This window comes from Ambystoma mexicanum, chromosome 8 (genome assembly GCF_040938575.1).
Source record: "Ambystoma mexicanum isolate Mex_15411 chromosome 8, UKY_AmexF1_1, whole genome shotgun sequence".
Lineage (NCBI taxonomy): Eukaryota > Metazoa > Chordata > Amphibia > Caudata > Ambystomatidae > Ambystoma > Ambystoma mexicanum.
The window spans coordinates 522,252,414-522,277,110 of record NC_090929.1 but is presented as its reverse complement, the minus strand read 5'-3'; the positions used below and the strand labels follow the sequence as shown (position 1 = coordinate 522,277,110).

The 24,697-nt window shown below is 42.4% G+C and overlaps 1 protein-coding gene across 1 annotated transcript in view; it reads right to left on the bottom strand.

The window, feature by feature from the left end:
- The window catches only part of PRXL2B (peroxiredoxin like 2B), a 102,140-nt gene that overhangs the window by 60,324 nt on the left and 17,119 nt on the right, over positions 1 to 24,697 (bottom strand). Inside the window, exons 2-5 of the mRNA XM_069610214.1 lie at positions 18,579 to 18,783; positions 16,851 to 16,902; positions 11,175 to 11,238; positions 5,131 to 5,206 (exon numbers count right to left, since the gene is read on the bottom strand). Coding sequence (XP_069466315.1) covers positions 5,131 to 5,206; positions 11,175 to 11,238; positions 16,851 to 16,902; positions 18,579 to 18,783 — 397 coding nt within the window. The remainder of the gene's footprint in view (positions 1 to 5,130; positions 5,207 to 11,174; positions 11,239 to 16,850; positions 16,903 to 18,578; positions 18,784 to 24,697) is intronic.

The following is a 24,697-nucleotide window of genomic DNA, read 5'->3' as shown; positions in this document are numbered from 1 at the left end:
CTAGAAATATCCTAGAGGTTATCAACAAACCATAAGAACATTTCCCCTTAGTTACCAAACTGGGCATCATCTGATTGTACACTAGTATCGACCCCATTATCCCAGGACTTGTGCAACAGGAATTGCAGCTTCGTCGGTGTTTAGGTCACAAAGAGTGTAAATGATGCAGCGTCTTGTACTGAGAAGAAATGCAACATAGTTCAGAGATCATGCCCCAATCTTACTTCTTTGGAACAGTCCAGAAACTGAATGCTTAACCTTCAGAAAATAGCCCAGGTAGATATTATAAACATTTAAAACCTGTTAAAAAAAAAACAAATAACTTATGTCCCTCTGCCCTCACTGTGGAGGGTACTGAAAAGCTGTTGGGCCACATTATGGATATTTCTTTTTTTTTATTACGTATATAGTTTGTTACAAACTTTTACCTCATAATTAAATATCAACCAATATTTGTAAAGTAATCAATTCATCATTCAATAGGAACACCCCCCTAATCTTATCCAACAATTTACCTAATTAAAACATTTCTTTGATCAAATTTGACGATGTCAAAATTAACCTAAAATCATTTCTTCCATAAAAGCGTTCCCACGAGTCGTTCACATTCAGCATCGGGGAGCTGGAAATCAATTCACCAAGGTGTCTTGTTCTTTTAGTTCTCAAAGAAGGACAGAGGACTGCAAGGACTCTTACCTTCTCCTGACAGAATCTACACCCTGTTTCAATTGTACCTGCTTGGTTTCTTGCAAAGAGAACTACCTTTGTGTGTAAAATGTTTAGCCTAAATCTCAGAAATACATTTCTAGGATCAGGGTTTGGAAATGTTATTAAATACTTCGACACGATATTCACAAACCTGAAGTTACTCCTTGCAAGACAGCAGTTTAGAATTCTGCACCTTTCTTTCTGTCTCAAATCGAAACACCTTAGTTTCTGTTTTACCTTTTCCGGTTCATTCTTAAGAGACCATTTGGTTGAATCGATACTATTTAAAACATGTTTGCACCTTTGAGATCATAACTCCAAATCCCAGTCTGGCGTATATCCAGCCTTCCTTCTAAAGATTTTAAATTGAGTCAGGCTGTCTTCCATAATAATTTTTCGGGACACAGACAGGGAGTTCCACACTACCCTTACATGCATAGATGAAAGGCCCAGTTCCCATTTTATAGCTGCTATGGGTAAACAATTTGGGATGGCCACAATCTTTTTCCAAAATAATCTTTCCAACGTATCCAATATCTCCCACGGTGTAGTTAGCGCCGACTCCGGCCCGTATGTTTGGACAGGGATAACCTTTTGCTTATAGAACTTAATGATCGGAAGCAGCGAGAATTTCTCATATTTCCTATGCAGTATTTGCCATTGTGCCCTCAAGCTCTTAGTCTTACGCTTCAATTACTATTCCAGGGCCGTCATAAACATTTGAGTTGACACACATTCCTAAATATTTGGTTACCCCCACCACACTAACCAACTATTCCCCCAGGCACCAGCGATGGAGTTTATTTTTTCTATCCCTCAAATGCAAAATAATATGATTTCTGATTTTTCTACATTCATTTTCAATCCATTTCGTTTTATTTAAGCCTGTAGGCTTTCAAGTCTGCCCTGTAGTCCTATTGGTGTCTGATCTAAAATCAACTAGGTCGTTGGCATATACTAACCAACCAAGAGAATTACCATTTAACTTTGAGGGGGCAAGCTGATGGCAAGTTTAGGGCCTGATTCAAGTCTGAAATAAAAATAGTAAATAGGGCCGGGGCCAAAGAGCAGCCCTGCTTCAGTCCCTTATGTGTCCCAATTTTTGTTGATAACAGCCCTGTACTATTTAGTCAAACTTGAGTTGTTGTCCCCTCATGAAGGGCCACAATTGGCGCAAGTCACTCTGACGAGAACTGCCAGTCCCTCATTTTTCTCCAGAGACAATCTCGGTCAACACTGTTGAAGGCCTGTTGTAGGTCTAGGAACAATAGCCCCTTAATCCTTATGCTTCTTATTTTCAGCACATTAAACAGGCGTAAGTTTGCATTGCACTCCACGCACTTGACAAATCCAGTCTGTCGACAATCAAAGCTTCCTGATTTCAACACCCAGCTATCCAATTGCTTCAGCAGCAGAGATGCAAACACTTTCCCTAACACATCAAGTAGGGTGATTAGATGGTAGTTTTCTGGTTCCAGTCGCTCCCCCTTCTTGAATATAGGGACCAGGACTGCACATTTCCATGAGGGCGGAAACTCTTCCACCCTCATGATGTGTAAAAATAGAATACAACAGAAATCTGCCCAATACTCCGGAGCAGATTTTAGAGTAACATGTATTAGACCATCTGGTCCAAGGGCACGCGAACTACTTACAATTTTGATTAGGGCTAGCATTTTGTCTCTGTCAATCTGTATTTGCCAGGAGTTTAGCCTCTCTAGGTTCATCCTATTCTCTTGTACTTTAGATACAGAGAATAAAGAATCATAATGCCGAACCCAGGCCTCTTCAGAAATAGGGTTGCACTGTAGTGCATCTTGCGGGCTACCTATGCTGTTTATGACTTTCCAAATGTTCCTTGAACTGTTTCCAAATAGAGCTTTCAGCATCGATTCACCATCATTCTGCACCAAGTTGCGCTTATGTGAAGCAACCCAATTTCCATATTGTTGCTTTCGCTTCCTATTTCTTTCCGTTCTTCTTAATTTGGGTAGGTCTCGCATTTGTTTTAGGTCCCTCCGAAGCCCCTTCCTTCGTTCCACAATTTCTTGATCATACCTGTGGATTCGAAAAGAAATGACTTAGCCCCACCCATCATTACTTCTATGAGGTCCTTCGGGATTGGTCTATAGTCCACCTATAGAGTATCAAAATTAATGAGCCTAAAAGGGGTTCCGGTCGATTTTTGGATGTCTTTTGGCATGACCAGAGCCTGTTTCCCCCCAGGTGCAACCACTACCATTCCTAGCTCCCCTGCCTGGCCGATCTTTAATGATCTAGTCCATCTTAATTTTGCCATGTCGTGGTCACTTAATTTTGTCTCCACGATTTCTAATGAGTTAATCTCATGCAATATATTGGCAGACACAAAGAAGTATTCCATGGTTGCCTGCTGGAGGCCGCGATGCCATGCAATGGCCCCTGGAATATCACCCGATATGTTTCCCTTCAATATATGTAGATCCCTGTCCTCCATGAGCAGCATCCAGAAAATTGTCCTAGACTTCTTCAAGTTGCAGTTACGTCGGCAATCTGTGCTGTCCTTGTCCTTATATTGTAAACATTCTATATTCAGATCACTGCAAATTATAATCATCAAGTTTTTTATAGATGACATTCCACCTGTCGATCAATTTAGTCACCTGATCGGCCAGATCAATTGTCTCCTTATCAGCTGGATTCCAATATAGATTAATTAGCGCTAGCCAATTACCCCCATCAGGTATGTTGTTTCCTACTTCAATCAATAGGGACTGGATATACAGATTATGGTTATATTCTTATTTCACCCACATCCCCCCTCAATTTCTTATCATTGTCATTAGACCAGACTTTGGAAGTCCTTTCCCTCCTTTCTTGGCAGGGTTCAAATATACTGAATAACCATCTACCAATGGTCTTTGTCTCGTGCATGCAAAAAATGTCAACCCTTTTTACATCCCAGTCAGAGTTTGTAAATAAGTGGGTGAAGCCCCTTGTATTCCACGATGAGAGTATGAAGTTTTTCAAGTTCCTCTAATTGTTCATGTCTGTGCACCTCAACTTTTGAAAACATGTTTAGCACCCAGCCAGCTGCCATACATTTTCTAGTGTGCACTATATAAGAAATTGTACACAAAGTAGGTATTTTGAAACCTATATACTTTAATAGGGATATTTGGATTTGCAATCATTTGCTGCATCTCATCAAGGACAGTCTAGCATTTGTATCTTGCATTGTGACAATTATATCAAGTCAGTGTTTTTCTGTAGATTTTACTGTACTCCAATTACAACCTATATGGGTTTGCTCGGGATATATCCAATGTTAATAATATTGCCCTGTACCACATTTCTGATGATAGACCGAGGAAGCTTTTTGTTAACCAAACAGTGAACTGAAGTTTGATACATTTTCTCAGGTTTACATCCTAGTATCACTGTTATGCAACACTGTTATGAATAAAAATATCTTTATTTGGCTAAGGTTAGGATACAGTTGACCTGCCCTCCCTGACTTTAGTCAAAACCCATATATTCTTATATGTACAACCTTTTGAAAATTAAAGAATATCTGGTCTATAATTGTTTGTTGCATGGGGTTTTAAACTCCTAGGTTCCTTTCTAGGAAGGTTAAGTTAGCAAATGCAAACTGTGCGGGGGAAATATGCACAATGTGACACAGTGTGAGAGGATGGCGTGCATGTTGGCAAAGAAAAGGGAATAATAACTTAGGAAAGAACAACAAAAGGTATACTAAGAAACAAAGGGTAGAATAGGGCAGGAGGAAAGAGGAAAAACAAGGCGCTGGAATGAAAAGTGATTCCAACTGTGAAAAGGCTCAGAGGACGGACATGGGCAGATGAGATCGGAAGGGGTTAAATATCATGGCCCAAAGCAATTAAGGAAACATGGCTACGGGGCAATGAGAAAATATCAGACGGTGATAATAAAACAAGTCAGGAGGTAGGAAGGCAAGGGAAATAGACAATGCATTGCGAGGAGTGGGAGGGGTGGGAGTGGATTTTGGGGAATATTTGGGATGGGAAAAGGACTGGGGAGAGTGCGGAACAGGAGAGAAATGACAAACAACCAAACAAATCCTACAGAAATAATAAAACAAATAACAAGAGTAAAATGCATGTTTATTTAATGCATTCAATTTAAACAAAGTAATTTAGACAACGAAATGGTAAATGGAATAAGGACATGCCTAGAAATCATAGAACCACGACAGCTGAACCATCAATCCAGTTCTCTGTGATGTAGTTTAATTGAGTTTGAAACAAATACCTTTAAGTTAAGCACCAAGCGGCAATTTAGTTTGTGTTAGGCCCTATATAAAGAACCAATACTAAAATAAATGAGGAATTTCCAATTTTCACTAATTACGGTCAGGTTTGATGTAGATCTATGTTAGCCTGAGGGGAAAAACAAGCTTACCTTTACTGACTATTAACATTCCTCCACTCTGCAAGAGGTCTCCCAGAAAATTTCCTTGGATGCCATCTGCATTTGCCTGCATGAATACATAAAAAAAAATCTTTAAAATTCTAAATAAAGTTCACTGCTAAATTCTTTCGTAATGTTGCATAGTGAAGGGACATGACAAGGAGTCTTGAAGTGTGACTCAATTCCAACAACTAAACATAAAAATACATTCTTAGATAATAAGCATTGTATTGTGCATGTTTGAGTATATAGGCTCTGCACATTACCTCAACAAGCTTGACCAAAACTACTCATCGTTCATAATTGACAATAGTAAGATTAAGGTAGCCAAGGAGGTCAAAACCCTCGGCTTCTACCTAGACTCCACCCTCACCTTTAATAAAAAAGTTAATGCGATGGCATCCACCACGTCCTATACTTGCAAACTCATTAGGGCAGCCAAACCCTTTCTCTCTCCCGCTAACTGTATCACCTTGGCCAGGGCTCTGATCCTGTCCAAGTTGGACTATTGCAATGCTCTATATGTAGGCTGTAACAAATATCACAAATAAAATTCAAATCCTTCAAAATAATGCCCTAAGAGCGGCCCTCAGTATCCCAAAGAAAGCCCATATCTCCGATTCCAGAAGGTCTGTCAATTGGCTATCCACCAAAGACAAAATATTCCTCAAATCGGTTTCTGTGATTCATAAATGTCTCCACCAAGCAGCCCCTCAATACCTTATCTCCAGATTCACTAGACCCACCCTTTCTCGCCCTTCTAGAACGGCCAACTCTAACCTTCTCCTGGTGACCAGGTTTAAACATACAATGTCCGTAGGGAACAGCTTTCCAGTAAAAGCAGCGCAATTCTGGATTTCCCTTCCTCCTCCCTGCAGGGAGGACCTCCCCTACCACCAGTTCAGAGCTAAGACCATCCACTGGCTCAAGCCTATCGACTCATAACGACCATCCGATGCCCTGTTGCTCCACTGCCATGTTGCTCCTTACCACAATGATTGTAAATATGTAAAAAATTGTAAACATCTGGTTGACCACTGCTCGGCGTAGATACCTTCTTGCATCTACCGGACTATTGTATATAGTATTGCTTATATTGTATATTTCTGCATCTCTGCCTCTTCGGCGTGACACGTCCAGCACTGTAACCACAGCTGGACTTCACACCGCTGTATGTAACTAAGCTTTGCAATCCTCTTAATGCTTCTGCGCCTGGCCTACCCCTGGGTTAGGTGCGCAATATAAATAAAATACAAATATAATTAGATATAGATGAATATATATTGCTCCAGGTAAGATTTTGAAGGGGGAGTATTTTACTCCCTATTTTTAAACTTTCAGAGTAAATGTGACTTTAAGAGAGTAAAAATGACTTTTCTCCTTTGTAAGAGAGTAAACTGTATGCGACAACCTGCTGACATGTGCAAAAACTGTATGGAAATCATTACTATGCGGCAGCTTTCTGCATTGTGACAGAATACACCTTTAAATATTTCTCTCAGTTCTGGCCATTTGATCTCTCCTGTACATATTTAAATGTAAAAACACAAAAACCTAGCAAATTACACAGTAAAGTCAGCATGCATTTTATTGTGTGTTTTGAGGTTCGATAGCAAAATTGTCTTTTGATGTTAAATGAAAGTCCTCATTTCATGGAGCTATTACTACGTGATGGTGTGCCAATGTTATGATACAACAGTGCAGAGAGGCGAGTATTCCATGCTAAACACTATTCCTAATCTCATGGTCAAATGGTTATTTATATAGCGCTTTTGACAAAGGGCTGAACATAGAACATATTTCTAACAATTATCACCAAAAGTCGGTACTCTTCATCGACCTTGAAAGGATGAGTTGGCCTTGCTGGGTTTCAAACCTACAACACACAGATCACGCACAGATTGCAGAAACAAGTGCTCAACTGGCTGAGCTATCTTATTGGCTAACATCCTTCAGGGGTCGGTAAACTGAGTATTGACTGAGTTATAACAATCACAGTGCCTAGATGTTGGACAAACCATTTATGAAGCGCTACATAAAGTTAAATACCCATCTGACAGGTTTTGCTGAGTTTCTATTTCAATTACAAATGTAACTTTCATTTGTTTGTTTTTGAACAGCGCTTGCACTTCCGGGAGAGTCAGGTTTTGGATGTTTTAATTGTAGTCTTGAAGATTTGAGAGGCTACAACACGTGTGATTGATGTAATGATGCTCACCATTGAGCAAAGACTCTGCTGCCACTGGCCATTTACAATGGTACCATTGACTGCAAGATTGAATGGATGTAAACTAGACGGTGCATAGTCATCCTGTTACACAATGTTTTTATAATTACAGTGTAAATTAAATTATGTGTAAAAATGATCCGCCTCTGCAGAATTATGCACACAGCACCAGAATTGTCATACTGGTTTGCTTTCACTAAAAAATATTAATTCTCAATTGCATCTTAGTTTTCCATTTTATTATTTATACAATCCTAAAATGCTAGGAAAATAAATATGCACAGTGCTTCTGTTTGTTCCACACACACCATAGTTGAAGCTGAATGGAAAGAAACCATTCTATTCATCACAGTGTGCAGTTTCAGAGAAATATATTCCTTTTCAAAGACTTTTATCCATGGCTTGAATTACATCCATGTAGATAAAATTAAAAAGAAGCGTTCTGGTTTCTGTCAATTAACCGTACCTTTGCACTGCCTGCTCTAAACTTGTGTGTAAATGTACACAGGAAAATAATAAAGCTGTCATATTTACAAGATTTTCATGCGTAAAAAGGCCTATTACGCACCTTATCTGGAGATATATATATATACATATATATATATATATATATATATATATATATACACACACACACATATATACACACACTAATTGAATGCATTTATTGGCTCAGCTTACCCCCAACCTGCACAAAGCTAAGCCTTCCATAGAGCAATTAGACGCAAATGCACAATATCGTGGCTACATACCATTAAAATACAACAGATATTACCAAAAAAAACAAAAAAACAATACTAGACAATAATCACAGTGATCAGGATGCAGAAAGTGAAAAGTTGAAGAGAATGCATGTCAACTGTTGGGGCCGAAGGGGAATTATGAGGATGGATGCCGTGAGTTTTTGTTAAGAGTGCAAAACTATTTGTAAACTTAAATGTTTGAAACAGCAGTTTGAAAAGCAAATCTCGAAAATGAAAGCCTGAAAATAAACCTGTTGCATACTTTAACTTGCTATGCCTTTATGTTCAAAAATATAAGTGTAAGGTTGAACTTTTGTATTGATACATTTCATATGTAATGTCAAGTCTGAAGTGCCCTTCATTTCAAATACCTCTCCTGACACTCACATTCTGCCCACTAGCCAATCTTCAAATCCATGCTTGTACCCTGTCTGTAGTTTAGCATTTTGCTTATTACAATGGGGGAATACCCCACAGTTGCCTTCTTTTACCCCGCTCCCTCTTCTTCCTTTTTACTGGTTGCTTAAAACTCTTGTTTTTAACATTTTCAATTTGACAGGTGAATCTTTGACAATGTTGGTTTTCAATTTAAAAGCAAATACCATGGACCTCTCTAGTCTGGGGGCCCTATGCAGGAAACATCATGAACCCCTTTGCTTGGGTACATGCAGGACAATATGTTGGGTGAAAGACTTCAGAAAGAAGTTGGATACAGACAAAATTATTGTCCAAACTCCTCCAGGATGTCAATACATACACTGAAGCATACAAGAGTGTGACAGTACTGACAGCTGACTAAGCAAGAGAAAGTTACGTTAGGAAACTTCCACTGTCACCTGAAATATACAATGAGGAAAATTTACTCCACCAGACTCAAATTTACAGACTTCAATGATAGCGGAAGTACAATCACATACCCGAGCACATCACAGGAAGTTCCATCACATGACCCGTCACCCAGATGACATAACAGGAAGCGACATCACAAATGGTAAAAAAATACAGAATAGTACTAAAGAATACAAAAGTTCGTTTTCAACCTCATATTAACTATGGTGCCACCTCCATACGCAATTGGCAGTTATGATGTGCCAGGGGGGGAGCACCCAGGGGAACTATTGCAGGCCAGGCACACACCTTTCTTATGCCAGTGCAGCCTCCTATGGCTAGTTACTTCCACTTTAGATCGGTTAAAGCAACGCCACATTCTGGATATAGGCAGAATAAGATAAATACTGCCTCACATGGCAGGCACTCCTATGACATGCGAAGCACAGCCTTGCATACCATAAAAGTGCCATATTACACCAGCGTAAGCCTCATACACATTTATGGTCATCATATACAAGCTAGAGCCTGACAAGCCCAAGTGCTATGATCATATGCCAAGTGCAGCCTCAGTTGCCCAGGTACCCTCAGCCTAGGACAGTAAAGCATGATGTGTTAATTAAAGGTTTCATCTGCCTTGTTTTTTTATAGTGCAAAATTAACTGAATCCCTTCAAAGTGAACTCAGTTTGAGAAGTTTAGTTCTTAGGAGTTAAAGTCATATGCCCGAGTACGCATTTTGGCCAAGTGGAGAAGTCAAGAATTACCCAACAGACTAAATCTATTACCACCCCATTTTTAGTTGAACCCCAACATAATAGGATTTCTGCATTGTATTCTTTCACTAGCAGAACCAGTTGTTTTGTGTTTAATAAAGCAGATATGCAAAGCACCAAAAGATCAGAAGAAGATAGGGCAAGTGGAATTGTGGAAAATGCTTACTTTCCTTGTGTCTATGGACCGACACATTTCTGGTGGCAACTACCACTGTACATCCAATGGGACCAAACATACTCAGAATGCCAAAATCAAAGCGATTCATTTCAAACCAACAATGTTTTTCTCACTGAGAAATGAAACATCACTCTGTGATTTCTAAGTGTGATGGCAAGGTGAAGTAGAGGAAGTGGCCCGGGTTCAGAGGAGAATGCCAGGGGTACAATTAGCAACCCCTAATTGAGGATGTGTATCTAAATAAATTCTGTGAAAGAACTAGTTCACTTGTGTATTCAGGCCTTTTTTCAGCACACTGCAGATCACAAGAAGCAGCACGTTCAAAGTGTACGTTTTAAATTGCGAAGGGATCATTTGTCTATAGGTTCAATGAACTTTTTGTAAACCGCTGGTAAATTGTGAAAAACAGTCTCACGATAGCAGCATTCCCGGCACAGTAAAGTATATGGTATTTTTTTATTTTCCAAAACAGTCTAGGGGCAGTGTAAAGAAATAAAATAGTAAATATGAACACCTGAATGTACAATGGCTTCAACTTTTAAGGACTAAGGCTGTTTCAACTCAACAAGTGAGCACCACAATTGTAGTGCATTTGCCATCTATGTTACTTTAACGTTTAAAAGGAATTTTGAGGGCCAAGTAGTGCAGATCTGGGGTGTGTTGTACAAGAGAAACCTTTCTTTCAGAGTGGCATCCTCAAATGTGCCGGAGGTGGAGGGAATCATGAAAGCTACACCACCTCCATGTTTTCAAATCTTTCAGCATCAACCGAAAATGTGTCATTCTATCATACAAGTAGGGCACATCCCAGAGGTGGTATACTTGATGTGTGCAGATGAAATCTAGAACATAGATACACGCATACACAGGTAAGCAAAATAAGCCATTTCCACGGAGTCACACATGCTAGAGCGCCACCCAGTAGCCGTCCCTTGAAGTTCACCACCTGTTCAAAGCCACATGAGAAATGCATAATGGGCTTACAAATTAGCTCAAATGTAAGCTTTTTTGCTCCAGAAAAGTGTTTGTCTTTTAATGCAGAGCTATTTTATACACAGCATACAGATATGCTTATTTATCCTTTCCAAAAGTATTGTATATGCACTGCGTAGTAACAATGGTTGTTGTGGGTAGTTGCGTGGTTGGTTGGCAGCGGTTGATGTGGAGTGGTTGTACAGCAGAAGTAGGATCTGACCTTACAAACCCTTGGGCATATCTCCCTCCACCATCCACTAGCAATGGCCAGGGGCCAATAAAATAAGGGTCTTACTCTCTTTCACATACCTTTGAAACCACCTCACGAACTTTCTTCCCCAGTGCAGCGGGAACAAGGTTCAGGGCATTATACCTAAAAGAGAAGCATGGATTGTCAGGGCGCCATTTTATCAATGAACTTTACAATGCTATTATTTGCAGTCATCTGTTTAATTTCATTTTTAATGCAAAATAACAACCACACGTCTGAGAACATGTGTCACACATAAGCGCCCCCTGATCAAGCTAAACTCTAATTCTGCCTTTAGTACTTTGAAGTGATTTTTAGACAATACAATTAGTTTAAAATTAAGAATATCGATATGCACGAGTTGGCTACCATGGTCGGGTGTACCCATGGGGAAGAGAGGTCCAAATGGAAGGTAGGTGTAGATCGCTGAAAATATGGAGGAACGAGTCCGAATGGAAAAGCCAAGATTGACAGCGGGATTATTCCCAAAATAGATGAACCTTCACCAATGGCTATAGGAGTGGATTCCAACACAATCCAACACTGTTTTAAATGTTAAAGTTCAGCTAATACAATTACATGTCAATGACAGACTGATGTCAACATGTAAAATTTGGATTATCACACTTAGCTGCAACGTTTGTGTTAGGGTACTAATGAAAGGAGCTTTTTGTTTTTTTAAACTCGAGTCATCTCCCTGCGATTCTTCACATGTGTACCAGCCGAGCACATGCTGTACACTTGAAAAACACATGTGCAGAGTTCACTAGTGGCCATGGGGCGATGGTGAACAGTGCAGTGATTTCATTAGGCCATGGAATGTATCATCCCAAGAGCAGGAGCCCTGACCGAGCCACAGGAAGTCTAAACAAGCAAAGCCGACATAAGAAAACAGGCCAGGCATTTGGAACAGAGTGGCAGAAAACAGATTTCAAGCCAGAGAGTGGAGGGCCAAAGTAGGCATCGGAACAAGGGCTGCAAGCCGCAAGCTGCAAGCGATAAGAGTGGAGTAAGCACTGAAACAAAGGCAGGACACTATTGGCTGCAACCATGTAAGTGAAACCCTGGAGCCCACATAGGAACAAGCATTGCGTACCATCTGCTTGGAGCTTATGCACAGAGCGTCTCAGCAGGCATTTGGTCAAGGATATATGCTTTACCAGCTTCATGCCAAGGAGCAGCAAGCCAGAGCAGATCTAGGAACAACAAGCCAATGCACAAGTCATCAAGCCCCAGAGCAGAACGGGCATGAGAACAAGGGCTGTGCACTGTGCAGTGTGTGCCAGGTCACAAGTGGGAGATCTGAGCAAAAGGAGACAGATACCACTGGAGCGACAAGGCAGGCGGACCGAGTGATCCAGGCAGGTTTTGGAGTGCGAAATATTCAAGCATGTAATGAAGCAGTCACATGTTTTTGCAGGGTGAGCCCCTTCCAAACATGTTTCATGCTCATAGTATTGAAGTTTGATGGTGATTACATGCATAATCTTTTTTGGGAGGGTAAGCATGAACATAACGTAGGTGGCATGCTCCAATTGTGGGCGAATTCAATGCTCATGCTAGCCATGGTACAAGCCAACAAGAGGGAAAATGGAGCAGTTGAGCATGCGTTCACGGAGGCAACTGATGCCCAAGTTATGAGCGGGGGTGAACAAGGACAATACTGGAGACCATCTAATTAAGGGCGTGGATCCAAGGAGCTGTTCAGAATGTTATCATGAATTCTCCCAGATAATGCCCCCCCGCCGTATGCAGTGATTTAAACTAATAGAAAATAACATCAATAACTAAACATTTATAACGAATAAAAAAAACATTTTTTTAAAATATATACATGAGGATGGGGTAAGGGGTTAAAACGGGGAGGGGTTGGGGCAGGATTATAAATGAAGGAAACCGGGGGCTTGAGGGAGGACCACACCCAAATAAAAATTAATCAGTATTTTTTTGTTATGTTTAGATATAAATGTGACTCGTTATTTTATATTTGTTAAAATCACATGCAGCCGCCCCCCCTCACCTTTTGACCGTGGACTTTAAAGTGCTCGATGTGCTTGTACCGTCCATTTCCTTTGGATCGTCTCTCATCATTATTAGCCAAAGATCATAAATATATAAAGTACTGACAGCCATATTGCCCACGGTCACTAGTCATCTGTGATAGAAACCCCCTCATGAAAATAAGACTGCAGATTGGAGAAGACCATGCTTAATAAGTTACACCCGATCAAGCAAGGTTTGAGTTGGATATGATTATCTAACAAAGCCTGGGCAAATTATACCCCACTAAGGCGTGGTAAAGCGTAGGCAGAGCGAATATCTACATTGCCTTCAAGCAATGGCGAAAAAGTATTACACTTCCTGAGCTGGACATTGGTCTACAATGTAATGGATTGCATGGCCCATGGAACCAGATGGGTAAGAGGGGTCAACTCCTTATATACACACAGCATCCATGGTTCAAGTGAAAACTAGTGGCAGTATATCACAGTTCCGAATGTGAAGGAACACCAGAGATGGGTATCCCCCATTTCCTCCTTGATTTACTATCGGTATGCAACCTTTGTCTTACAAGATAAAAAGGAGGCATGTGGACAGCAATATCAAAATTAGTGACAGACCAATCTTAGAGACATTAAAGTAAATTATATTCTCCTGACGGTTTAAGATTCTAGGGTTTTGGCCCCAATAGTTATATTAAGGATTGAGGAGTACCAGCAATCAGCAGGTTCTAAATATTAAGTGATCCATATCAGCAATATAACCTTTGAGTGGTACTTTTGTGATATCCGACATTGGCAAGGCACTTAGATGGGTTCCGGAAGCTTTTATATACATCTGTGGGATCTGCATAAACACTGGGGTGAACTATCTCCACAAACATAATTTGGAGCAAGTCAGCGTTGTATCCCCAAACAGCTCGTCAGATGGATTAGACTTCATCAGTGATGTATGCACGCTACTCAAGAAGTGGATTTGTTTAGATGATAAGATGTAAATATGCACTTGTTTGGCACAAGAGCATAAAGTGCCCATTTTTTTAATCAATGGTTTAGTCTATTGCAGTAGGCGTTTACCAACCCATTAAGGGATGCCGGGGACAGCATTATTGCCATTAGGACTCTGATGAAATGTTAGGGTTGCTAAGAAAAGAACAAGTTGTGCAGTGCATACCACACATTTCTTTCCTCAAACAAAAAATGCATGCAAGATGGCTACCTTGTACCGGGCAGCATGTGGTTCAAGGAGCAGCACTCTTCCATTTCCATGACATCCCAGGGAACACAGGTTTGGAGGCAGGTAAGATTTACTCATGGAAGGGTTGGCTGGTGGTGGACAAGGGGGGGCGGGGGGGAGGGAATAGTATATGCAATCAACTGTCTGCTCAGAACTTGGGCTTGTACTGTTAAGTAAAGCCTGCAATTGAGCAGCCAGATTGGCTTCTTGCATCACACCAGGTGCAAATTCCAGTTATAATGCGATGGTACTACAGTTTCAGTTTTTAAAAGGTTTTGCATGAAGTTGAAAATAACAGTGCCAACTTTAATGTGTTTGAGGGTGAGATGAGGATAAGTGCCTACAAGAGCTTAATGTTTGGACGTTCTCCAATGTCCTGTTGCTATCTGGTATAGAAACATAGGAAAATGATGCACGTAGCGCTTCATTCAGCTTGAGTGATTGTTGACCAAGAGCATTCTGGCCATAGTCTGGGTACTGAAGTCAAGCCCATGGACAGTTAAAGGCCTGCAGATGTATGCGAATATTGCAGAAGATGAGACATATATAGCCCAGGATATCATACTCAGATCATAGGACGTCGTACGTGCCATTTAGGTATAGCATGAATTGACAGGGTTATTGCAAGTAAATTGGATTCAGAAAGAAATAGGTTGTGTGAATTTTATTTACGGCTTCTGCTTATGGGCAGGTTGGACAGACTGAAAGGCTGAAGGGAGTATAAATTTAATGATATATGTTAACGAAGAGAATGTTTGTGTCTCTTCCCTTTTTTTTTAATGAGGGATATTTCATCAGCGCCCAAATGCGATTATGTTAGTCAGGTCTGCACGTAACAAATAAATCAAAGAAGAAATGCCATTAACAGTTTAAAAAATACAAATCATCAAAATATCCAAATGGCCTCTTCTGCCCAAAGTTAAATTTAAACAGTAAAAACATTAAAATTTCAAAACTATATAAAAACAGGTTAAAACCTTAACAAAATTCCATATACGGTTTAAGAGGCCTACCAATTCCTGAAAATACTGCTTTCCCAAATTCGCACATATCCATTCAAACATTAATATCATTAACGCTTAAAAGGAAACAACATTGCCTCTGAAAAATTCTAATATTGTACTCAATAAAATGATCCCTAAACCACAATCTGTGGATACCAAACAAGTTATTGCAGGTCCACATCAAATGTAGCAGACATTCGTACCCACGGAGCGTAGCATTTGCAAGCCAGCTCATACGCTCCCTGGCGGTGGATGGGGGGGACATTCAAGCGCTCCGTTAAAATAAATCTTCGATATTCCGGGGATCGCATTTGTACAATCGCACCATCAGCCGTGGGCACCGGGTGAGCTGCAAACAAATGTTTCGTACCATCCCTAATCATTTAAGGTAGCAAGACCTCACCAACATATTTATTTCCCCATTAAACAACTTATTAAAATATAAACCCCAGCACTTTCAGCGATTTAGACAATTTTTTTTGCCTGGGCTATTTTTCCTGGGGGTACATGGAAAACATTTGCCTTATTAAGTTTTTAATAATCGGCTTTTCTACATTACTAACAAAGACGTTGCATAGTGCAAGTATTTATGCTGTACTCGCGTACTAATTGTAGGGACGCCCAATTCCTCCCGCAAAGCTTGCCCGGGGATGCTTGGCCCAAGTGCAAGTATCTTCCTTAAGAAACGATATTGAGACCGCTCTAATGCTTTGAGGTCCAAATGACCCCAAATTTCACAACTGTATAAAAAAAATAGACATTAACTTTGCACTGAAGGACCTCAAGGCATTTATCTAGCCTAAGCCCTTCAAACTATATTTGTTTTAATTTGTAATCTGCAAAAAACAATGATTATTTAAATGAAAATAAAAGTTAGAGACCTTCTGTGCGAAAGCTGAATCCTTCGTTAAACAAACGCCTAGCTTTCTGGAGTCAGATTTATGCAATTTTACAGTCCGCATTGGAAAGGATTGTTCAGCTATTGGTGGAACTTTCACCATGCCAAAAGAGGGGGGCCTGTGCCAAGTGTGTGCAGAGAAATCGAGGGAGCATCAAAAATATGCGCACAGAAAAATGGTTATGGTGAAATACCAGTTTATGAAGTTGAGGATCTAGGTCTGAAGCCAGCTGGAGGGCATTCAATAATGCTACTGGAAGAGGCAGGGTATGTGGCAAGGGTCCCATGATCGCCCGTCACACGTTCCAAGCACAAGGCTGTACACACCCTGCATCAGCACTGCACGAATGTGACCTTGGTGTCGCCCTCGCAATGCATTCTACGTCCACCCGCTCCCATTGCAGAAATGCTGACCCCCTCCTCTTCCTCCTCCACCCCATGTGATCTATGCATTCAACTTCTAGTTTCAACATTGAGTAACACTAAGGGTTATAGATTACAAGGCGGATTTTATATGGCATCCTAAATATTTATTGCCGCCCTTAACTCTTTTGTGCAATTAAGCAGGTTATGATGAAATGCTGATAGCAGCTAACCTTTTGAACCCCAAGTCTTTGTAGCACTGCTTTTTCTCGTCAATGAACACGTCTGAAATAAAGCACATGGAAAGGGTTAGTCAATGCGAGAATCGTTACAAGAGGCACCGCTTTCATTCCTGCTGTATAATACGTTTCACACATCTTTGGCAGGCATTAACAAATGCATAGACTTGTGCATGGCTGCACCACAGAGAATAGCGCTTTATATAAGTATCTGCGTTTCAAAATCCCTCCATTTGCGTCAAAGGCTATGGGCGTTTTACCACACCCTTTTCATCTAGTCTTTCCCAGGCACAGCCGACTGCAGCGGCCAGATTACAGAGCCATGGATGCACCACTTTACGTTTGAGCACCATAATCAACACGCCCTTCACACGCCCCAGATGGTGCCTGAAGGTATCCGGCAGACCTGGAGCTATTTTTTGAAATTCTTCTGGACCTATCAGCAATGCATCAGTTTAAACAACTGTGAATGGACATTTTCCCCTATTCCCTACGGAGCACCCCAAAGTTCTCCCCTTTCTCCGCTTCTGCTTTTTCACAATTCTATCTACATGGAACTTCGCATGGGCCTTCTTCAAGACCCCAAAGTACATTTCCATTCTAATAACATATAGCCACACCCAGAGCAAACTACACCCTAACTATAGCTACAAAAGGGGGTGGGGAAATGTCTGTCTGGAAATGTTCCCCAACGTCAAGCAATAGGGAGACGAACATCTGCAATTGTTGGGCTTGCAGAATTCCACATTTCACTAGGGGAAAGGGGGGGAAGGCGCTGTCTTGCAGCAATGGTCATGGCTCCATTTTGTTAGTATGCAAAACGGTAGCCTGGCAGGCATAGCAGAAAAGCGCATACCTGATAACGAATTATACATGCATGGAACTGAATACTTGCAACCGATGACAACAGCGCGACTGCAGGGCCTAACATCAGGACCAGAGCACGATTCCAGGTGTGGCCTTTCCATTAGGGAACCTTTGTAATCTGGTAGCATGCTTGGGTAACTTAAAGTGAACCAATACTTCAAGTAGCGGAATTCATTAGGTTGATAAATGAAAGATGGGGGTAGAGGCTAGGCACATGCCATCATCCCCAATAACTCAAACCACCAATTTAAGTTCAAACTAGTGGAATCGTCTGCAACAGTCTCATGAGAATGTTCATTGGTAAATACAACAGGCTACTTCAGTTAGGATGAATTTATAGATAGTTGGGATTAATAATAAAAAATAGACCTATTGTGGAAGAACATACCACAAATCAAAAAGCAGGTCAATACCCGAAAAAGAAACCTTTGCCACAGTAATCTACATACCACTGTATAAACCTCTGACCGACTTTATCAAGGCATTTTATCCTTGGAAGACAGTGTTCCAAGGACAGGCTATGGGTATGCAGCATGGTCAGTGGGTCATGCTCCTGGTGGTGTAACCTCATTTTGACAGCCACAGGCCAGAATCTCTATAAGTGGAACAATTGCAGGAGGGTCCTGCCCGGGGAGGGAGAAGAGGGACGGTTTGCCTTTCTTTACTGCGGTGTGGTTGACATGCAATGATGGGAGATTGGCTGATGAGGTCCTTTTGGCATGGTAAAAGTGGACTGTTCATCTTCTCTCACGGGAATATTCCAGATCTCAGCAAGGATTTCTGGGGAACAATGGGGGTTGAAGATGGTATGGGTTAAGAAAGTGGCGTAGTGTATATCCTTTTTGCCTGCCTTACCTCCTTTAAAATAGTTCCCATCCAGGAACTCCTTAAGTCCAACCTCTTCAGGCCCGATGCCGATCAGACGGATGTTGTGACTGTCAAAGCTTTCCTTTAGTTTGCTGACCTCACTCGCGGTCCAGCGGCAAACCTGGCAGCCGAAGCGCCGCAGGAAAAACAACACGCTTGGCTGGTCCTGCCACAGGGTCTTCAGCTCCACCGTCTAGAGAGAGAGAGGGAAAGTACATTGAGTACATTGAACGGTTCCTCAACAGTTACCCACTGCAACATCAAGGGCCTGTAGAAATATAGAAACGTATTCATTTAGCAGCTCCAGCACCAACATTATTCATTTGCTTTTTCTGCTTCGTGGTCTGTGGAGCCAAGCCAGTCAACATTAGTATCCTCTGACTTTCATGCTACTGATAAAGGGGAGAGAGGTTTGCCTGTATCTCAAGTGTGGCTGAGAAAAGCAGCATACCTGTCCATTTTAGGGTGCCTAAAGTCAAGCTAATCACCCCAAGAAAAGAAAATAGAGACCAACAGTATGGAGGGGCCTGCTCTAGAGGCCCCCTCTCGTTCTCCTTTGATGAATTCAGTCTAGGTGCATCTGCAGAACATGCCAGAGCAGGTCTGCATATGCACTTCATGATCTTAAGAAGGCTTCAAAGTCAATACAGATTTAATGTACAGTATTGAGAGAGAAAGAGAAAAAGAGAAAAAGAGAAAAAGAGAAAAAGAGAGAGAAGTCTTTTTTTTTTTACTCCCGACTTCCAAGTAGCTGAAGCACTGCTCTCAATTCAGTTGCTGTGAAGATCAAGGCGTGGCCAGAACAGGGTCCATTTTGCCTCTGGGGAATTTCTATTTGATTTCCAAGATGCAGGTCTTGGGATCCTTGATATACGAATATCCTTCACAATTAATCAATATAGACTTAGCACGAGGGCTATACCTGGAGTTGTGAGCCCTAAAAACCGAGTAAAGGTCTGAGCTTAGCTATGGTGTTTAACAAGGTCTTCAGGGCCCATAACTCTCAGTGCAGCCCGAGGGCATGGCCTATTATGCGATTATATTCTTTAGGGTTTCAAACGTTGCTTATCCATCACTCAAGGATACAGAATTTATTTCCCTTCATAAGCATGGTCATCCACAGCCCACCCCCTCCACATCACCGCCATTTTGCAGCCTAGCTGCTCTTACAATCATCATAAAACCTCCCTGCAGTGCCTTACCTGCTTTCAGTGATCCTGCTCATAGGAGACTGAAAATGATGCTCATTATGTACTTCCTGGATAACTATTTCTGGGTCAACTTGTGAATATAAAAAACTTTCGTAGGGCATCCCATCACCTGGCCGTCCCGAGCAAAGGGCAGATTGTGATAAGGGCTGGGGTAAATATCAGTCTGTGCTCCCGGTTAGCCATTTGGTGCCACAAACAAGATCCTCATCAAAACCCTTATGACATACAAACCACACCCCAGCCCCACCCCACACTGATACCTCGTCACATACACATGCATTCTCAACAATTGCCACTTTTTACCAGCTCACATCTACAACCTCACCATCACCCACTCACACAATATGCTCCTTCGCCCTGGCATGGTGTAACCGCCCCACCGAAAGATCCATCCTCCCTGACATATTTCCTCACGCTACTCAACCAACCAACCACCCACCACACACATTCTTTGAAGCACTCTCTCATTTGGACCCCTCCATCACACTCGCACCCCACATTCATTTACATCATTTACTGCCTCCCTCATCAAACAGTCCTACAATCAGCCAACTTCAGGACAAACTGTCTAAGCTGTACTTGCACCAACATCTACCATGGCAATTTCAACCCAGGTAGTTCCCACCCGGACAGCCCCATACTGAAAAGCATCCTCACAACACTCTACCCCCTACAGACTCACCCAATATATCATCTACTTCACACACCGTTACGCTCACCTGGTCTCTGCAGAGGCATTGGGGCACGCTTGCAGTCCTCCCGGGACTGCTCGGGACTGCTCCTGCGTGGAGAATAGGGGGCGCGAGTATGCCAGCTTGTGCGCTTGATCCCCTTCCATATCCCTTCTCCCAAACCGTGGATCCCGTGGGATGTGCTTTCCCTGGAAAGCTAATCTGTTGATTATTTTTGGCGAGCACTCTGTCCTGCTGCTTCTGGCAGGGACGCTTGTATGATCTGGACCGAGTTCCTTCACTGGTCCCTTGCACGTGGTAGTCCAGTCCTGCTGCGACTAAGCCACTATACTTCAGGTAAGTGTTCCTGTTTGTCTTTGTCTTTCCTCGTCTGTTTTTGTTGTATTGTAAAGTTTATTGTCTTGTATTGCTGTCTGTTCTACTTTTGATGTTTGCTCTTTTGCTTTCTTCCCTTTCAGGTGATGTTGCCGGCCCGGCAGAAGCTGGGGAGCTGGAGGCGGCAGCCGGAGGGAACGAGGAACGAAGCTGCAGCAGTACAATAGCTGGTAAGTTAACTAGGGGGCACGCAGGGTTCAAATGTGGCGCAGCCCTAGGGCGGATGTTCTAACCTTGTCTTTCGTCTTCTTCAAAGGGTCCGAGTTTGTGGATGCGGAGCGCAGTGCTGCGGCGTCGGGATCAAGATCACTGGATGTCAGGATAGGAGTCTGCAGATGAAGCGATGAAGCACTGGTTTCCTGGAGGCGAGTATGCAGGAGAACGCTTGGTAAAGGTAAGTAAACTGGTCCAAACAGCGGTGAGCATCACTTTGCACGCGAGTGCACAGTAATGCGAAGCACCGGCCTTAAGGATGGAGCAGCTTATATAGCCGAGCTTCTGAAGCCACGCCCACCAGGTTTAGTCTGCCTGCCACACCTGGCCACACCTGTTGAGTCAGCACATGAAGACCAGGCCTAAGGAGCCACACCCGATGAGTCAGCACATGAGGATGTTCTCTGGAATAAAGGCTTTCAGCTCCTGGAAAGTTCTCGTAAAATAAAAGCACTCCTGCAATGAAATAAAGTGTTCCTGCTCACGTCACTATATGAGCCTGGTTCCAAAGGCGCCAGGGCTGAGTCCAGCCAGGGCCCCTGTGTTTATGGGTCCCAAAGGGACAGAAGTGAGTCAAGTGACCCATTGCCCCCATCACTAGATGGTGTGGTTTTTGTGTTTTGGGGCCTGTGGCCATGACACACATAGCTGGAAAACCCCTAGACCTCCTGCTTTCCTACACATTCAGTTTCTGTGACAAATTGAATCAGATTATCATTGTCATCCAACTTGGTCATCCCCTTTTACACTCACTTTCCAACACAGCATCCCCTCACCCATGACCCATGTGCCCACAGCCAGGAAAATCAGACACATGACAAAGACAGCTCTTGCACAACTCATTCAATCCTCCCCATCCACTCACACCAACCTAACCTTACTCCTCAACAATTTCAACACCACCATCACCCAAGAACTTGACCAAATCGCCCCCCCCCTCAAAAGATAAGAAAGTTACAAAAGCCATCACAAGCCACGGTTCGACAGCCACTTCCTCTCCATTAAACAAGAAGCCAGAAGCATAGAAAGAGCCTGGCAAAAGGACCCATGCCCCTCCAACAAAAAACCATTCCATAGTCTGCCAATCAAAATACAAAATGGACATACATAGCACCAAAGCCATCCATTACTTTTAAAAGATTCAATCTGCCCTAACTCGCACACAAACCTTTCCAACATTGTCAACACACTCACAAAATCACCATCTTCCCTTACTTTGCCCACATCCACCACAGAACGCGAACCCATCATGGACTACTTCAACTCCAAATACACAACATCAGACATGCTCTCCACTTCGCAACCCTCAACCAAGCCATCAAACACAAGCAGAACATTCCAACTCAACAAAAAGCACACCCCTAATACCCTCATAGCCAGAATTAAATGCCCACTTCCTAGACGATGCATGCCTAGCTCAAGCTGCATGAGACTGATCACCACCCTGGCACCGTACTGGGTCAACCGAATCAACTCCTGCCTCACACGGCACCAACCTCTGCACTTAAAGTAAGCCAAATGTTACCCTTGCTGAAGAAACGATCACTCGGACCCACACTTTTGAACGCTACCGTCCCATCACAAACCTACCATACATTGACAGAATATTATAACATTTTGTAACAAGCCTAAAAAAAAAAAAGAAAAATGGTACAAAAAAACCTGCACAACCCATCCTATGTGACCTCCACAACATCACTGATAAAGAATAGACAGCCTTTCCAGTCCTCCTCGGCCTCTGCAGTTTGACACCACTGTCCACTACTTCCTCCTAAACATCACATCCCGAAGGTTGAAACTCCTCAGGCACTGTCCTCAATGGATTCACCTCCTTCCTCACTGAGAGGACACACTTTGTCTCCATGACCCCTATCGATCGAATCCCACCTCAGTCAAACACAAGTAGCACAAGGATCTTCCATATCTCCCCTCCACAGACGTAATCCCAACCTCACCCACCTGCCTATCTGAAAGAACAGATTATTATTCCTTAACTCCAAGTCGATCGTTAAGATCTGAGACACAAGGATAAATCACATGTACTCCAGCTAAAAGAGCAAACGGACTAGGAAGATCCTTGCCTGTGAGGGCAGCCCAGAGTTGGAACAGCCTACCGATTGAACTTCGACTTGAGCAAAAAAACACGATTTTCAGGAAAAAACTAAAAAAACATTATTTTTAAATAAACTTAGATAGGAGAAATGACTGCTAGGAACCCGCTTGTCCTGTCTAACTTTGTATGTCTATGTCTAAGTGTACGGGCCCAATGCCCGTGTGCTGTTCAGCGCGATATAATTACATAAACCATTGTACAAAGCTTGTATGCCGATCCAAAACGGCAACCTAACTTAGAAAAATATGAACAGACCCCAATCTGTTTGCAAAAAATATACAGTGTATCAAAGAAATAATGCAACATTTGAAGAGGCCATTCCACTAGGAAGCAGTAAGCAGTAAGGTGGGGCTGATTCTATGCACAAATTCACTAAGGAGCAGGCTTCACCAACTAAAGGCTGTGCAACTGTTCATGTGTACCTGCAGGCCAAAGACCAACCTCTATTACAGGGTGTTAGCATATCAAAGAGGTGCCCTACACAAACTTTTGAAATGGTCCCCACAAGCCCCACACATCTCCAGCCAGCCCTGACAACATTAAGCATGGAACCCAAAGACAAAACCATACTTGCGCTACCCTCGGCTCTCAGCACAGGCTCCCACTGAGGAGTACAGGTATAGAGAGAACACATTGTAGGAACCGGATTTGAAAGGAGACATACGTCACCAGAAGTGTCTGCACACTTGCCATATAAAAGAAAAGAGCCCAGGTGGATGAATCTCAGAAGATATGGCAACATCTTCGAAATTAATCAAGACGTCCTTTAAGTGGCTAGGGGTATACTGGGAATATACCCAATGCAAAATCAATTGGTCATAATACACAATCATCGATAATGCTGGACCTAATTCAAATGCCATGCCATAGAGTAGGACCTCAAGGGATCCGTAGGACTTAAAAGTTTGCATCTGAAGCATACCCGTCCTGTCCCCCCAGGATAAACAGCAGAGATCGTACAGCCACGTTGACATTCAAATAAATGATCTGCAATGCTACTCCTGTTCTTATAAAACAGAGCATGTAGGAAAGGTGGATAACAGTTCAATGGGACGGAGGGGGCGGTCAACAGACACTACCTCCTCCTCCCTCCTGTTGAGTAAAATAAACTAAGATCATACTGAGGGGAACATCTGTAAAGGGCACGCCTCTCAGTGAAGAGGGAAAGACGACCCCAACCTTTCCTACAGTGCCAGTCACTGCAGAATGTACCAACTGTGGATAACAAGGAGGAACGTCAGTGACAGAATGCCATTGGTAAGGTCGGGATAGCCCGACCTAGTTGCAATATAAAATGATGCAAGTAATTCTGTTTTTGAAAGGGGGGTCTGCTAGTTGCCCCCCCACCCTTTAATATGTTCTCCCTGCCAAAAAAGATAGTGAATACATGTGCATTTGCCTCCTGGCACCCTCAGCATCAGCTCTGGAGTTCAAAAGGGCAGGTTCAGAGGACATATGTGCATTCCTTACCACCACCGGAACACAACGCTCCTCAAGACAATG